Raw genomic sequence first — 18,474 nt, forward strand, 5'->3', positions numbered from 1 at the left:
AGGATTATATCTTTCATGCATCTCTAACGCTGGTAATCATTCATTGAAAATGCACCAAATTTTCATATCAACACGTAAGTCACGTGACAAGAACGTTATATGATTTATATGTAACTCAAATTTGGATAATGTGCTATTTTCAGTAGCAGTAAAATAAGCGAACAAGGTTTTACAACATGTGTACAATGCCAGTGTGTGCGTGTATTATCATGCCGCGATCAGAAAGGGATTAGAAATAACAGATTTCCATACACTTACGTCAAAATCAATATGGATTGACAGCTATCTCAATCCCTTTCTAATCGCGATTCAGTAATATACAAGATAATAGTTATTCGTAAGCAGGAAAACATAATAATTTCCGCAAAATATAATTGTAACTGACGTAACTGATGTCATACCGGCCGCGTGTGCCATGTGGCTGCAGCCATACGTAACACTTATTTCATGACATCACACCCGCGTTTATTTTTAGGGATCGCTCAGCCTCAAAATAATTCACTTCGACACAGCGGATCCGCGCGCACGTGTTACTCTATCACCGGACCAGAAATAAAATGACAACTTTTATGTCCAATCATATGTGTACAAAAGTCAACATACCTTACATACCCAGTCGTCCTTAAGAGGCATTATTTAACAATGAATTGTTAAATTTAAAGGCTTCATCAATCTTTGACCAATTGGTCAGAATATCAGACCATATAGGATCCGCATAAGTACGTTAATATTTAGTAGAGTATGAAAAAAAAATCAGACAACAGGTGCGAAATGTAGGTACTCAATATATGTATGTACTGTCATCAATGCTATTATAGCGAGCCTAAACAATGTAGAATTACATTGTTGCTTATGTCATATTAAATATATTAAAAACGGGTCACTCTCGGGTCCCGTTTTTAATATATTTAATATGTCTTTGTCTCACGCAAGTTTTGTGATTAAAATTGCTTATAAGTGTTCCTATGGTCACTGACAAAATTCATAATTAAGAGGCCGGTATCGATTTTAGCAGCAAAAATGTAAAATTGATAGATTTAGTCGATGAAATTGTACACCTTTTGTTACGTAATAGAAATAACAAGTACTGGTATCTATTAGCACGTCTTCTTATCTTGCACTTGTACAGATCATTTTTTTGAAAACAGACTCACTAAATTAGTAATGATTTTTTTTCTGATGGACGTTTAGGTAAACGCGCGCAAAGCACTGATTTAGTCGATCTTATTTGGAAATTTCGTAAAGTTTGGACTACTAAAAATGGTAATTTTGTATTACACATATCCTGTACTCCAACTTTCATAGACTACATTTTTGTTATATGATACTGAACAAGAGTAAATGAAAGTTAGACGAAATCAATTTTCACCAGAAATTACTTCAAAACAACTGATTTTTTTTTTCGTGAAAATCGACTTAATTTCAACGTAATTTTGATACTTAAACAATCTACAACATTTCCTGAAACTGTTCTGATACATCATTTTGTATAATTTACCATTATAATTTTTTGATGAATTTTTAAAAACTGCCCCTTCTCGTCATATATTGCCGGTGACGCACGCTCGAGACCTCATTATTAAAAGGCAAGATGAGAAGACGTGCTAAAAGACACCAATACTTGTTATTTAGATATTACGCAACAAAATGTGTACAATTTCAACAACGAAATCTATCAATTTTACATTTTGACTCTAAAATCGTTAACGGAGCCTTAACTCTGCAGTTTTTTCCTAATGTTTTAGAAGTGTCAGCTTGATAATGTTAAGATAAGCGTACATGTCGTGATACATAACACTAGAAAAATGGCATAATATATAATATTATTTATAAATTGGTTATGTCTACATATTAGGGTTATTAAAAACCTAAGTTTTTTTTTACTCCCACCCCATAATTTCATCCTACAGTCAGCAGCAGAAGTTGCTAAGCGGGCGAGGTGTTCAAAATTACCTTGACACGCTCGTATTCTCTTAACAATAAAGTCGCGACAAGATCATTTTGAACGCCTCGCCCGCTTAGCAACTTCTGCTGCTGACTGTACCTACTAAAATAATAATAATTAATTAATTTAAGATTTTTTGGTTAACGTTTAGGGTCGCTTCCAACCAGTACTACCTGCCACCTTTTAATATAAATTTCTACAATTACGTTATTATATATTAATATGTTCCATGACAATATTTACTTATTTGTAGAGGGTTAGAGTAAAAAAATTAACTAAAATTGAAGTGATGTTCTGTGTAAAATAACTAATGATATTTAGAATATTTAGTCATATTATGTATTCTAAATATGAGTAGTATGTTATATATTGGTATACAAATGAATAAACATGTACACGTAACGTAAGGTTCATGAATAGGTACAAAGCCCATAAAATAAGTCATGAATATAATGTTACGCGATTACGACTTGCTATTGTTAATCAGGCCAATATTGTTATTCAACAGTTGTCTTGATGAAGATGAGCTAATCACCTTCCTATAGGATTGCTGCCTCTAGTCATCTCTAGTTAATTATCTTGTGGATGTGTTCATATGTTTAAGAGGAAATATTAGTGATCATTTTTCCATACAAACGTTCTCAACATTTTCCTTCCTGAGTTTGGGCCCTGGATATTTTTTTTATATGAGTGCAATATTGTACGTTTTACTTTTGTCGCCCATGATGCCGGTTGGCAATGTCACTCTGCGAGCTTGACAGCAATATAATTATGCGCGTGTAATAGAGATAGCAACAGGTGGGTCAATGTACGAAAATCGATGTGTAAAGTGTCTCTTCTTTAGCATTCAAAATCGCCAGCAATAAACGCAAAAATCAAAACGGTCATACACAGATAATTTTTTTCTCAATCCGTTCCCAATATTTCGTTACGATTCGTTAAATTTTGGAGGAGGAAAATGTCAAGAACGTAACCTCGATTTCTGATATTTATACCTACTTACGTCGGATTTTTGGACGGAGCTGCAGTTGTCTTTATCGCACATTTTTGAGGCTCCGCCCGCGCATACGAGACAGCAACCTTGATTTTAATAAATCTGAAAAGTGGCTCAACTAATATTTCCTCTTAAACGTAGCGCTTAGGCCACTACGTATAAACATTTTGAGATATGTGGTGATATTGTGTACGATGACAACATATTTGGAAGTGTCTAGACTCGATTTCTATAGACAGCTACTTTCGCTACGTGAATTTTAGTGAAACTAAAGACAACAAAAATAAAACTATCGCTAAAAGGGCTTATTTAGACGGTGCGAGAACTCGCATGCGAGTTTCATTACATTGCGTTATTTGATCGGTGCGTTGAATTGATGTAACCTCAATGGTCCGCAATGTAACTAAAATCGTATAGGAGTTCGCGCGCCGACTAAATGAGCCCTAACGATGCAAAAATATTTTGTTCAGGTATGCCAACATAAATCAAAGATACTATTTCAAAGTTGGTGTAATAAAAGGAAACCGCAAGGGTCGTGGTTTAGTGAATTTAATACGCGTGAATAGGTATTGAGACTGTTTGCGACTTGCGACATAGTTTTAAATGGACAAAGCGTGGATTCTAGCGAACATTTCTTAGAAACCATGACCATTCGCGTCCCGACCATGACCATTATATTTTTACGCATTTTGCCCGTATTAACACATTCACTGCCAAAAACACGTACCAGTGTTCATTTTGTACTGGAAACGGGGCGCCCAGTGCCGAAAGTGTTAATATGTAAAATGAAATAAATTCAAACCAGTAAAACATATCTGGTGACACCAATTGTATTGTATAACCCGTTATTGCCTGGGTGCACCTAGCGACCCCTTTTACCAGCGATTTTAGTAATATCCTGACGCAAGGAACCCCACATCAATACAATTATCCATTTTTCATCAAAGGTAACATCACGTGAAATGAAGTCTGCGTTTCTGAGCTGAAATATGTATTGAACATCATACTGTAACAGAATATTCCTGTTGTTATACCAGCACAAGTTTTGACTCTCATGAACAGTGAGGCAATTAAGAGGATATAGTGGACGGTCGCTTCTTCATGCATACGTAGTCCCCATTTACCTCCCTGGATATTAACATCATGGAAAATATTTTTACAGAATTTATTGTATATTTATCATAGCTATAGCCCCTTGGTTTGATTTTCAAAGCTCCTGACTCTTATAATAATTTAAAAATCGACGTAAATCAAACGTTGCTTTAAAAAAGGTCTGTAGTAAATACTAGTATGGAATTATGGATAGTGCATACACTAGTAAGTATGATGTACAGAGTTAATGTTCGGGGTATGTAATGTACAAATTAATAAACGAGCCGAGCACTGCATGATTAGAAAAACTCATACCTATTTAAAATATAATAGATACATACCTCTACCATATCACAAGCATACTTAGCACTTGTAGTAGTAATAGGTACCTAACTACCTACCTGATAAGAACTGTATTAATAAAACCGGCCAGGTGCGAGTCGGACTCGCGCACGGAGGGTTCCGTACCATCAACAAAGAGTAGAGCAAAAAAATCGTGTTTGTTGTATGGGAGCCCCCCTTAAATATTTACTTTATTTTTAGTATTTGTTGTTATAGCGGCAACAGAGATACATCATTTGTGAAAATTTCAACTGTCTAGCTATCGCGATTCATGAGAACACAGACATGAGAACAGTACAGCCTGGTGACAGACGGACGGACGGACGGACAGCGAAGTCTTAGTAATAGGGTCCCGTTTTTTACCCTTTGGGTACGGAACCCTAAAAAGAGTACTGTTCTTCTGCGTTAAAGTAGGTACAGTCGCCATCAGATATATGGGAACGGCCAAGGTGCTCACAAATATCTGAACACGCCTCAACTGTCAAGGCGTTAAAGTGCTTGTTCAGATATTGTGAACACCTTGGCCGCTCCGATATATCTGATGGCCACTGTATCTACTTACATACTCTTGTTGTATTGCTTGTCACTAACATTCCGTTCGAAAAACAGAGAGATCAAACGTTGTTTACGAAACTTTATGGAAAATATCAAGTTTGTTTTTTTAACTCGAAATAACAGAACTAGAGCATTGCATACTAGGTAAATATATTAAACAGGAGCAGGATTTCCACTAGAAATACCTTGATAAAACATTACTTTAGAAAGTAATATTATTCTACATAATAATGAAATGCAATGCTGTCGCAGACTTTTCCATATTGTATTAAAAATATTTCTCTTTTCAATATGATTCAAAGGCTTGGCTGATATGATTTTCCAAAGCCGGTAAAAGGCAGTTGATACCATTATTACGATATAATCGTCATCCTTTATGTCCTTATTCATTTTTCCGAAAGCTGAGAAACGAAACCCTATTAGCTAGGGATATAAATGTACCTACAAGTATGTCTGACAGGTGGGTCTAGCGGACAAATCTATCAGACAGATGCGTAGTTTAATACGTATATTCCTAGCTATAACTAAGCCTCCTCTGTCCGTACGAGTTTCCATCTGTCCGTCTATCCATCTGCCTGATAGCGTGTATGTATGTAACTCAAGAACTGTAATCGCTAATAGGGAGAAAGTTGATATTGTCATAGTGTTTTTTATTGCCACTGTAACAACAAATTGATGCAGAAAGGGGCATTGATATTTTTGACCCTCATATCGCTAGGTTTAGGAAGTGCTTGGCTGGCGTCCTCTTCTCCTCTTCTCCCACTAACTGATGACATTATCTGCCTTAATCCTCTAAGTTTGTTTCATTTGTGATGTTTAATAGTCTTTATAATGTAATGTTCGTTACTCGTTATATTGTAATGTTTAGATAGTTATTTCTTCTCTGATATTTTTCACTGTAGCTATAATATGGTGTTAATTAGTTTGTAATATTTCCGCTACATTGTAAAACATGCTGTGTACACTTGTTTTGGATCTCGTGCTAGATTTAAGCCATAATGTGCAATTGTATTACCCATGATATTGTACAATGTCTGTTTAGTGTACCTGATAAAGTAAAATAAAATAAAAAAAGAAAGTAATCTGATGCAAATTTTGCGTTGTTTCCTTATGTTGACTGATATAATTTACTTTTAAATGATGATTTTGAATGATGAATATTTAATAACGTACATTTGGATTTGATTTGGTTTGATTTTGTTTGATATTTTAGTTTATTTAGATTATATCATTGACATAGATATCTAGGGACTGGCTTTACGGGCAATAATAATGAGGCATGACAGGGGCCAGTACAGCGGTGTGAAATCGCTACAACGCGATTGGTTGACGAGTTCGCATCACGCGTGCAATTGGTTAACGAGTTCGCATTACGCGCGCTATTGGTCGCAACTAGTTGCGTTAGACTGCACGATTGGCTGGCATTCGTGAGTAACACCGCTGAACTAGTACCATTTTTAGTGCCCCATTAGCCCGTCCTTAGATATTATACGTCAATGGATTATGTTCGTCGCGTTCGTGTGGTGAACATTTTTGTGTTACGGTCTTGGTTATATTTTGGAATCTTTCGCTTGCTCGGGTGTCAATATTAGTAGATTTATTAGCACGCGGTTAAACAACAACTTTGCCCCCTTGTAAAACAAAACTATTATCGGACCGTGGGGATTATCTCATGACCCGTAAATAATAAATATACATGCAGATTTAATATTTCTATCGCTACTTAAGCAACAAATAATATTATTTAATCTAAATGTAAGCTTGAGAGTCTGAAAGCGTCCTAGCTCCCGGTCGAATCTTTATAAAATAATAATATATCCATTGTCTCTAACATAGGAGTAGCTTCATCCTACACAGATTAAAAAGAGAAAATGAAACTACACCTCCACTTAAACTATACATATGTATCTACAGTGTAGTAGAATAATAATGACGTAAAAAGTCTCAACGCATCCTGGATCGAAACAAAACAATGATCCATAATTGCTGAGCCTTTGTTCTTGAGACATGTGTAGACTAACTATTTGAATTGTAAGTTAACATTTCCAAGACATGATCAAGTGGAAAAATAGGTACTTATCTACCAAGATAAGTACCTATTTTACCAAATGGTTCCCACTAGAATGAAGTGTATCATAGATTAAGACGTAGTTATTTCTGGGACATTTCACGACAAGAGTAACGCCAGTTACAATTTTGATGCTATTCAATTTCATTTCAGTGTTAATTAATTTCCATACATACCTAAATAAGTATTATTTTTAACCCTATAGATAGATGATAAAACATAAATAATCACGAACCACCTAAAAAAGCACCCAATAATTATAAATCACCAACATGACGAGTTCGTCGTAGGTACATTTACCTCGGGTAAATCTGTATTATTTGAAAACCAGACTGAAAATGAGATGCACAAGAGAAAAGATAAAATACTGGAGCTTGAAAGAAATAATTTTATAAATATCTATTAATCACTACACCTTATAAAACAAAGTCCCCCGCCGCGTCGGTCTGTTTGTATGTTTGTATGTTCGCTATAAACTCAAAAACTACTGAACAGATTTTCATGCGGTTTTCACCTACCGATAGAGTCATTCTGGAGGAAGGTTTGTGTATAGTTTGTTAATCTGTGCGAAGCCGGGGCGGCTCGCTAGTAACGATATAAAACGAAAGCTCAGTCCGATCATGCTTGACATATGGATGCCGAAGATGGTCATTTAGAGTGCGAAGAAGATAAGCTAGCAGTATGTAATCGATATACATATAGAGAGGAGTATGTTGGGTATTAAATTGTCAGACAGAATACCAAGCAAAACCTCTAGTAACCACCAGTGACACATGAAATGTTGAAATGCCATTTATTTTATAAAAACTTTTGCGCGGTGTTCGGAGGAAATGGCGCTACCACTAATTTACTTACTTCCACGTAAGGGACTTTCTTAGGACTAACAGTGAGTCAAAAGTCAAATGAGTAGTCCAGTTATTAGTCATGTTGTGGGAAAACGGCTAATAACGAATGGACGTAAAATATGGTTTATGAGCATTTAACAAATCCTGATACCTCTATGAATGAAATAAAGCTGAAACACTTGACCAAATACTAAATATACCCACTCCATCGTTAATTGGTCCTAACTGGTCACATACCCGCCGAAAATATATCAAAAACCAGACAAAACACAAGGTGTACCTAAGCGTACATTAAAATTAGCAAGTATAGTAAGAAAATATAACTATTGCTGAAAAAGGAAAAAAAATGTGTGGAACATTACGTTACAAGTACTTTTCGTAAATATAAACAATAAATACGTAGCTTATGCCGGCTTAACTTAACTTCATTGGTGTAAAATTGTTATTAATTCATCATTTGAAGCAGGGATGTTGCGGATGCCGATTTTTTGACATCCGCGGATGCGGATGCGGATTTTTAAAGGCTCACATCCGCGGATGCGGATGCGGATGTCAAGATAGTACCATAAAAAACGTCAAATATTACATTTTAGTAATTTTTATTTCAAAAAACCGGCCAAGTGCGAGTCGGACTCGCGTTCCAAGGGTTCCGTACATTAAGTCCCACTCACGCTTGACTGCTCATTTCTAATAGGTTTTTTTGGTTAATGACTAAATTACCTAGCAGTCTAGCACTTACGCCGATGCTAAGACGTTCCTGTACCGACCTGTTCCACATCCGCATCCGCATTAAATCCGTATCGATTTTATGCGGATGCGGATGCGGATGTTGAAAATAATGCGGAAGTTCCGCGGTTGCGGATGCGGATGCGGATATTCGCAACATCCCTGATTTAAAGCATGACAATGAGCATACACAACCATCAAGTTTTCCCTTATGTCTGATATATTAACTACTAGCGACCCGCCCTGGCTTCGCACGGCACGGGATAAAAAATTATACATAAACCTACCTCTTAAATCATTCTATCTATTTAAAAAAATCGCAGCAAAATCCGTTGCGTAGTTTTAAAGATCTAAGCATACATAGGGCCAGACAGACATCGGGAAGCGACTTTGTTTTATACCATGTAGTAATGAAGTTACGCCTTCCCAGCTTTCATAAATTGCTGTTTTTTTACAAGCTCTAACATTACATGTTTCTAGTCTCGGACTTTAAAAATAACACGACCTGGAAACCTATTTCCAAATCCTAGAGAATCCTGTTAATGTAATAATTTCAAATGCTGAAATAAGTTGTAGTATCATTGTATTTATTCTAATATTCATTGTATTTTTTTATATAGGTACCTATTAAGCTTCTGGATTTAAATTGGTTTCGGCCCCAATCCTCTCAATTCAATTTATTATAGAAATAAGGAAAAGTAAATAAATATGTTTATTGTAGGGATTGCAATCCGGTCCGGCGGATCCGGTAATCCGGCCGGATCCGGTACATTTTTCAAGCTACCGGATCCGGCAAAATTCACCGGATCCGGTCTCAGATCCGGTAAAAGGAATCAAAGCGCTAAAATATAAAATAACAGCTTAAAACACTGCTAAATTTTCAAAGTTCTCGCCAATATTCGAACGTAATTCTATTTTAATGCTCCCTTTCCCGCGTTTCCGCTCGCAAACAGCAACACAACAACTTGTTTGTTGGTTGAAGCTTGACGCCAGTCTTCTACCGACGAAATATGTATCGTTCTAGAGCTTTGGTTGCACCGTAAGTAAATACTAAACTATTTTATATTTAATTAATTGTGTTGTTACATTATAATTTAATGTACAATTTAATGTACATGTTGTTTCGTTTTATTTAGTACAAACCATTATAGCCCAGTTACAATAAGTGTTAACTGCATTTAAAATATAATGAAGAAATATTTATAAGACTTCATTCAGCAGTCAAGTTAATATTTTGTCGAATTTAAAGTAAATAGAATATGAATATTATTTTGTTATTATTATGCTACTTACTAAATAAAGCGGAAAAATGTTTTGTGTGAATAAATGTATTAATGTATAATCATAATCATTTATACTTGTATAGGTATGCAGTATGCACGTTAATTGATTTTGTTTGCTCAAATTAAAATGGTTGAATTGAAAGCACCTTTTTGTGGGAGTTGTAGGTGGGGCTATAGATATTTTAAGAGAAAAAGAAGATTTTCATTTGTGAGATTGATTGTTGTAATAAGACTTAGTGGTTACGTAATAAAAACGTTGATTGTTTAAACTTAAAACTGTCGTTTTATTAACCCATTAGAAAAATATGCTTAACTTTGCGTATAACGCAAAAAATAATAATAAAATAGGTGACTTGATTAATTTTTCTTCCGCAAAACCAATCCGGCCGGATCCCCGGATTGAGGCCAAAACCCGGCCGGATCCGGCCGTATCCCCGGATTGAGGCCAAAATCCGGCCGGATCCGGCCGGATTCAAAACCAGACCGGATTGCAATCCCTAGTTTATTGGCTCCTCTACACGATGGGCCAACGCCGGCCACTCCAAGGGACGCATTTATGCGTTAGAGGGAGCAAGTGATATTGCTATCTCATTCTATCGCATGGCTGCGTCCCTTGGAGTGGCCGGCGTTGGCCCATCGTGTAGAGGAGCCATATGACATAAACACAAAAATTTGTATTACTAAAAGTATTGTTTATTTGGAGCAAAAGTAGATGACCGAATTAAAACTGCCTTTCCATATAAACATAGTCCCCATTTTCCTCTCTGGATATTATAACATTATTGAAAATTTTGACACAGTTTGATGTAGGTATACCAACCACAGATATATATGCCCCTTTGTGTGAATTTTTTTTAAATCTTTAATTAATAAAATACATAGTTTATGATTCTTTATTTCGAATAATTTAATTATTATAAAAGTTAGGAAGGAGCAATGAAAAATATTTTTTGCTCTTAATTCTTATAATAATAAAAACCTATAAAGTCTAAATCAAAGTTTAGGTACCTATGATTAATATACAAAAAATTGAGTAATAGTACATTATGATATGATACAATGAAAAATAGGAAAAATATTTTCCATAATGTCAACATCCGGAGTTTTTTTTTATCTCATCATTATCTGGTAACAATTGTGATATGCCTCTGATGTCTGATGAGTTGTCATAATATAGGTAACTTTAGTCAGACCGATGTTATAAGTAAGAATTTCCAAACATAATTTAAAAACCGACTAGTAAGACTTTGCTACAATTACTTATATTGATTTTTTTTTTCATATTCCATTTCAAATGTATTGTCCTTTTTAAAATAATCATGTTTTATTTGGATACCTACCCCATTCATTACAGTATTAAACCCTAGAAACCAAATGTAGTTCCATAACACAAACATTTTAAAAAGTAAAGAAAATATTATGACTATCTAATGAATCTATCTTTTGCCATTACAATAATCAAGTGAATGACCAATACTGCGATGACAGGAAACCTTGTCAGAATAACAACAGTAATGGTTCATGTTGATTGCCAGTACTTTCTTCCTAGGCTTTCCTTAATCCCAATCAATGGCTTTTGAAGAACAAAACAACATACTGAGAATAAAATATTTAGAAGAAGAATATACAATCAAATAAATTTTGAATAAAAAGAAAAGATTACCGAAATTACGAAGAAATTCGCCGTCCACCTTCCTATAATATTTTTTTGCTGTACCTATTATAAAACATATCTAAACTGATATACCATGTATTTAAACCTTGTCAGTAAAATTATGTAAGAAATGTAAAATAAAAACTGAATACATGTTTATAATTATTTATATTTATGACTTACTTGAAAATCATGTGTTGTAGCCGGATCACACCACATTCTTCTTTGTATTTTGGCAGCCTTCTTGATGAAACTTAATGAGTCCATAAGCCTTTACAATATTTATGATTTTAACTCTACTACTTACAGCTAATTACATTTATTAACACAAATATACTATGATTTTTGTAACAGATTACACATTAACAGCACAATAACAAAAAGCACACGGTAATCCCTAAACAAATTAATGTAGCAATATGCCCTGCAGAACATTAGTCTTGACAACTGGTTCCTACCTAAATTGATACTAAAATATGCATAAAATAATATGACAAAATACCCCAGAATTCATGTACGTCAACTATGAAACAAAAGCTCACTAAACAATCGTAATAAACACAATTTAATACGCAAAAAAAAAGACATTTGATTAAAATATGATAGAAAGTATTGACACCTACATTGCGATAAATTCACATTTCACTCAATAACTTAACTTTGTATTATGACTTGATTCGAATGTTTTAATCAATGAACATGTCTCTCATAAAAATTTAGAAATGTCAGTCTAACAAAATAATCACCCACTGCATTTTGTAAAATCGTAACGCCATATTTGCACGATTGATTCGATGTTGCCAGCATACAACATTAAGTCATAAATTTAGTAGTAGTAGAAAACAAATAATTAAAGGGTTTGGTCTCGGTAATTAAATTACAAGCAAGGTAGGTACACACTCACTTGACTCACTTTTACTTAGTTTGAAAAATATAATTTATCCATATAAATATTATAAAAGGAAGTCTGTCTGTCTGTCTGTTACCTCTTCACGCTTAAGCGGCTGAACCGATTTAAATGAAATTTGGTTAGTATTTATCCCAGAAATCATCACTTAAGGGGGTGAAATTTTGAATGGGGAATTAACAACAACTGCATAACAAACTTTGTCGATAGGAACTGTAGCGCAACTGTAGCGCGCCGGCGCTAATGCACGATTTAGTTGAAATTTGGTATAGTGATAGTTTGAGTCCCGGGTATAAAAGGTTAGTTTTTATTTCAGAAATCACCCTTTAAGGTGGTGAAAAGTGGGGAAATTTGTATGGGGAATCAACAAAAAGCAGATTGGACTACTAAAGCAGACCTAAATTACTATTCCATGCAAACGAAGTCGCAGGCAAAAGCTAGTTGATGATTATTTATAGTAATCTAGGTGGTCTTGGTGGTCTCAATTGTATGGTATGCGATGTCACCTGCTCTACACTATAGGCATCGTGGAGCGCTGGTGCAATAACAACAATCTCACAGTCAATCCAAATAAGACTAAGCTGGTTACATTCACCAACAAAAGCAATGGGAAACTTAAATCTTTCCAAACTGTTCAATACTCAACTCCAGCTATCTACAGTGGTGGAGTACTTTAGTTTTGTTTAGTACAAACTATATTATAGGTGAACCAGGATTTATTGAGGGTGCGCCATGTTGCGGAATTTCACTGGAACTAATTTTTTCATACTACACTGAATTGTCACCCTATACATGAGAATAACAGCGCCCTCTTGACAATTATCATATATTACTGGTCAGGCTATAATTATGACATTACCGCCCTTCGTCTTGCAAATATGTATCATAAAGAGTTAGCTTGGTCCAACTTTACACATTTTAAACTGGCTTTTTTTTCGTAAACACTTTCCTACAGCCCCCTCCACACTCGCGTTCGCGGCTTCGCGCCGCGATTCACGCACGAGTGTGGAAGGGACTTATGATTTTTTATTTTATTTATGGTCTTAATAGTAGAATTTAGTAATTTACGTTGGTCACACTGCCAACTGTCAAAGTTGTATCTACCTATTTAGATTTAGATAAAACAGGCAGCATCATTACAATATAAATAAAGTTGTTTGTACTATTATCAAGATTCTGGAACGAAATATTGAATGGTGTTTCTGTATAAAGTTGAGTCTGATATTACATTGTTGAGTAGGCATGGGTACGTGGCGTTTATACCAAGACATCATATGCGTTATAACATGTATCTTATTGCATTTTTAGGCAGGCTAACAAATGTTTTTTTATTTGGCATTTTCAGATGGAATTCTTGAAGATCATGAGAACCTTAAAGATTTCCTTGACGAAGCAGAGCTTCAACAGTATTATGAGTTATTTAGGTAAGGATTTTCTATTGTTATTCTCCTTCCTTGGCCTCGTGTGATTCTTTCACGTGAGCATTTTTTGTGCGAAGGTTTTTCTCACATAGACCCATTGCGAATTGGCTTTATCTTTATAACTCTAAGTGAAATAATTTTGTTTGACATTTTAGACTAATTTCATGCATAAATACTAGTTGTGAGTGACATCATAGATTACTTAATTTACATAGATTACATATATTTAAATTATTCCAGTTGCTGCTAGTGTAGATAGTTGTTAATGGTCTGTGATAGTCCATGTTTTAAATAACACAGTCATTATGCCAGGGCTCTTCTGCTTGTGCTTGTGGCGATTGATTTAATTAATTTTGTAGACTATTGTACAGTTGATAATGCTGATAGCCTAGGGGAGGGGTATATATTTAGTTGCAATTTTTAATCTCTAAGAAAGGGGAATGCCGTTGCCATTGTATTGCATGAGTCAACAAAGACAGACCAAAAGTAAAGGGCTATAAAAAGCTTGCTTTATATTTAACACATTTGCTGCATCACCGGGTCGGTTCGGCCTGATATGCTAGTATGTGACTTATTGCCACAGCGAAAGAGTTAATTCTTTATCTACATAAAGGGCTGTTACTTCCTTTTCTACTAATCAATGTGGTATATCTGTCGGCGGCAGATCGTAAAATCGGGCATATCGAGATATTCCTAGGCATATCATGAAACGCCGCCATTTCATGATCTGACTAAGATTAACCCAGGCGTATCACGATCTGCCTTATAAAAGAGGCGGCAGATCGGTCAGACCAATGTATTCGTTGATATTCCTAGCTTTATAGCGGGCGCATCGAAAAATAATTGTTGAGATATTCCTAGGCATATCATGAAACGCCGCCATTTCACGATCTGACTAAAATTAACTCAGGCATATCACTCTCATATCATATCTGTCTTATAAAAGATTCGGCAGATCGATGGGAGCAATGTATTCGTCGAATTCCTAGCTTCATTCATACCGATCGCATCGTAAAATAATTGCATTTTTTGCCACTGGTGGCGCTGCATTCTATATGGCGCTGCGTCCGAGTCCAGTGTTGCCAGATCGTACCTTTTAATACAAGTTTACGTTCCTTTTGAGCCTTGAGGTTTGCTCGATATGGCTGGTGGTCGCTAGGCAGATCATGAAATGCCGGCGTTTCATGATCTGCCTAGGAATATCACCCATTGAGGTTTGCACGATATGGCTGATGGTCGCGCTAGGCAGATCATGAAATGCCGGCGTTTCATGATCTGCCTAGGAATATCACCCCTTGAGGTTTGCACGATATGGCTGGTGGTCGCTAGGCAGATCATGAAATGCCGGCGTTTCATGATCTGCCTAGGAATATCACCCCTTGAGGTTTGCACGATATGGCTGGTCGTCGCTAGGCAGATCATGAAATGCCGGCGTTTCATGATCTGCCTAGGAATATCACCCCTTGAGGTTTGCACGATATGGCTAGTCGTCGCTAGGCAGATCATGAAATGCCGGCGTTTCATGATCTGTCTAGGAATATCACCCCTTGAGGTTTGCACGATATGGCTGGTCGTCGCTAGGCAGATCATGAAATGCCGGCGTTTCATGATCTGCCTAGGAATATCACCCATTGAGGTTTGCACGATAGGGCTGGTGGTCGCTAGGCAGATCATGAAATGCCGGCGTTTCATGATCTGCCTAGGAATATCACCCCTTGAGTTTGCACGATATGGCTGATGGTCGCGCTAGGCAGATCATGAAATGCCGGCGTTTCATGATATGCCTAGGAATATCACACCCTACTTATTTGATATGCCTAAACGTCGCTAGGCAAATCGTCAAACGTTGATGTTTGAACGATATGGCTGGTAGTCGCTAGTCAGATCATGAAATGGCGGCGTTTCATGGTATGCCTAGGAATAACTCGATATGGCCGATTTTACGATCTGCCTCCGACATATCAATCAATATATGTTACTGAAATAAAACTGCAAAGAAACTTTGTATAATTTTATTATGATTGATTTGATTTCAATATGCTAAATATTGACAAGTATAGAGGTATTTAAGAAAATTGTTTTGATTGTGACATTAAGTATATGTATATATTTTTACTTAAGAACTGTTGTTGATTAAAAAAGAGTTTAGCAGAAATAATTGAATTAATGAAAATAATTGAATGAAATCATTTCTGCTAAACTCATCATGTTAAATATTTTATATACACTCTTAATATCATTTATAAATTTATAATTAGTAAATAATGTTTAAAACATATGCTCTCACTCCTCACTCCCAGATTATGCAGACTGCTGAAAAATAGCACCATATGTACTTAATAGCACCAAAATTGCAGTACAAAATATTGATGATTAATATACTTAAAATATTTGCTTCAGGGACATATTGAAAGTGGCAAAAGTGTCACAGTTAAAGTTTGTGGTGACTGAAGATCTGGTACAAATAGGCCTGTCCAAGCCAGAGCAAAGGCGGTACAAGAAAGTTTATTCTAAGTATTTCCCTAACCCCTATATATCTAAAATCAAGAAACTCCTCAGCTCAAATAAGAAAAATGATGTTGTAAGTTTTTATTTGTTTCTCTTATTGCTTGCATTGGCGGTTGTTGGAAAATATACATTGACTGATCTAAAAATCTAATTGGACCAGCACCTTTTCCACTAGATTCATTGAATGTTATGTCCAACAAGATGCCTATGTTTGGGCCGTCTATAACAAAGTACTAATTCCTAGAACAGTGGTCTCCAAACTAGATCCGCAAACCTGCCATTTCGGCCTGCAAAAAGAGTCAAATTTCACACAAACCGACCCATAATAAAAAGGAATTGGAGGCCCAGCTGCGGCCTCAGGTCACAATGGTTGGAGACCGCTGCTCTAGAAGGCCTGTCCTATATAACCTCTGAATCAATTGGAAAAGGTTATTCATCTATTCTGTTATGTGTTTTATGGCACATTTAGATTAAATTTACGGTTATGTGGTTCACAGTGAGCCATCAATTAGCATCTCGTTTTAAATACTTTTAGAAAAGCTTCCACAGATCAGACAGTGTTATGCAGCACATTTGCTTTAAACAAGAAACATTGCCACTTCTTGTAATGTATTTTTTCGACTCCCGTACTTTTATTTGTCATTTAAAGACCTACCTATGCACCTTTAAAACCCTACCTTATAGTTGTCAAGACAAGTCTTTAGTCTATTCTCCAAAAAGGAATTTGTGCATACATGCAGTATCTTTTTGACCACTTAAAAAATATTGAATGAAATACAGTGTTGCCAACCTTATTTTATTCATTCATTCATTCTTTTCCCACCCGTACCCTCCATTTTTGCTACTTCTTGAATTAAAACAATAAAAATATTTGTTACATTTACAATTTTATTTCAAAGTAAGTGCTTGGTCGTAGAAAAAATATTGTATGCAACGTTATTTATCGAGTCAAAAAATACTCGTGGCGTCTTTATTAACAATTTTCGGCTTCGCCTCAAATTGTTACGCCACTCGCCTTTTTTGACCTCTCTTAAACAACGATTGCATTAAATACTATATGAAACAAATGTTTTCTTTTAAAATGCACTGCTTATGCATAAAAGAGGCACAATGGAGGGTTTATTTCATTCTGTGCTCTGTCGCATCATCATTTGTATTAATTACCTATAAATGGTTGTACACAAATTATTGTCTTTTGAATTGCAGTGTAGGTTTCAGTTTAATATTTAAAGGTCATAAATACAGACCATAGCAAATTAGTGTTTTCTAAATATTCATTTAGAAAACACTAATTTGCTGATAAATATGTACTTAATTTAGTCTTAACAGTATTTACAGGGTCATTGTTCAATACCAATTGATTTCGAGCCATTCTCTGAAAATAATATTAAAGTTCCTACCAAGCATATTATACCTGTGGAAGATATTACTATTAATAAAGAACTAGGTATGGGCCAGTTTGGAGTGGTACAACAGGGTACTTGGGCTACCGGCAGTCAGAGAGTGAGTATACAGAGGAAACTTTATAACAAAAAGTACCGGGTTGTCCATTGACAACAAATCCCTAATAGTGATAACACATTACAACTTACGAGTCCATGAGAAAAAATACAATTAAAATCGCTGTTATTGACATCTGACAAATGCCCTTTGCGTTAAAATAAACTTAAAAAATAAAAATATAATGTGTTTTTTCAAGACTTTCTATTCTACGGCCATTTTATTATGCTACCTTTGATTGATTACAGTTGCAAGTGGCTATTAAATGTCTAGGCCATGAAAGAATGACTTCAAACTCGACCGAGTTCTTAAAGGAAGCAGCAGTGATGCACAGCATTGAGCATCCCAATATAGTCCGCTTGTATGGGGTAGTCTTACACTTGGATTCGTTAATGTTGGTAAGTAACAAATACCTATATTACAATCTATAATTATACAAGTACCTACCTATTGTTACAATTTTATAGCCTGATTTATAAAAATATTCGTATTATTAGTTGGTATTAATATCAGGCACTTGTGTGAAATAAGATCCTATACAAGCAAGTAAGAAAAATATATATTATAAAACATGCCGATCGGCCATTGGTCATCGCAGTCAATGTAGGCTCTAGACTACCTCCTCAAAACACCA

At 35.5% G+C, this 18,474-nt stretch overlaps 2 protein-coding genes across 4 annotated transcripts in view; one reads left to right on the forward strand and one right to left on the reverse strand.

Annotated features, from left to right (window-relative positions):
* LOC134661185 (neuronal calcium sensor 2) overlaps window positions 1-12,214 on the reverse strand; it is a 57,030-nt gene extending 44,816 nt beyond the window's left edge. Inside the window, exons 1-2 of the mRNA XM_063517150.1 lie at window positions 12,128-12,214; window positions 11,684-11,775 (exon numbers count right to left, since the gene is read on the reverse strand). Of these exons, the coding sequence (XP_063373220.1) occupies window positions 11,684-11,775; window positions 12,128-12,129 (94 nt within the window). The 5' untranslated portion in view covers window positions 12,130-12,214. The remainder of the gene's footprint in view (window positions 1-11,683; window positions 11,776-12,127) is intronic.
* Window positions 12,215-13,522: 1,308 nt separating this feature from the next.
* LOC134661161 (activated Cdc42 kinase-like) overlaps window positions 13,523-18,474 on the forward strand; it is a 32,599-nt gene continuing 27,647 nt past the window's right edge. For 2 of the 3 annotated variants that reach the window (XM_063517114.1, XM_063517116.1), the window contains exons 1-5: window positions 13,523-13,657; window positions 13,757-13,835; window positions 16,233-16,413; window positions 17,670-17,843; window positions 18,089-18,238. In XM_063517114.1, coding sequence (XP_063373184.1) covers window positions 13,654-13,657; window positions 13,757-13,835; window positions 16,233-16,413; window positions 17,670-17,843; window positions 18,089-18,238 — 588 coding nt within the window. In that variant the 5' untranslated portion in view covers window positions 13,523-13,653. The remainder of the gene's footprint in view (window positions 13,658-13,756; window positions 13,836-16,232; window positions 16,414-17,669; window positions 17,844-18,088; window positions 18,239-18,474) is intronic. The other variant, XM_063517115.1, reaches the window with a different exon arrangement.

This window comes from Cydia amplana, chromosome Z, assembly GCF_948474715.1.
Source record: "Cydia amplana chromosome Z, ilCydAmpl1.1, whole genome shotgun sequence".
NCBI classification, from domain to species: domain Eukaryota; kingdom Metazoa; phylum Arthropoda; class Insecta; order Lepidoptera; family Tortricidae; genus Cydia; species Cydia amplana.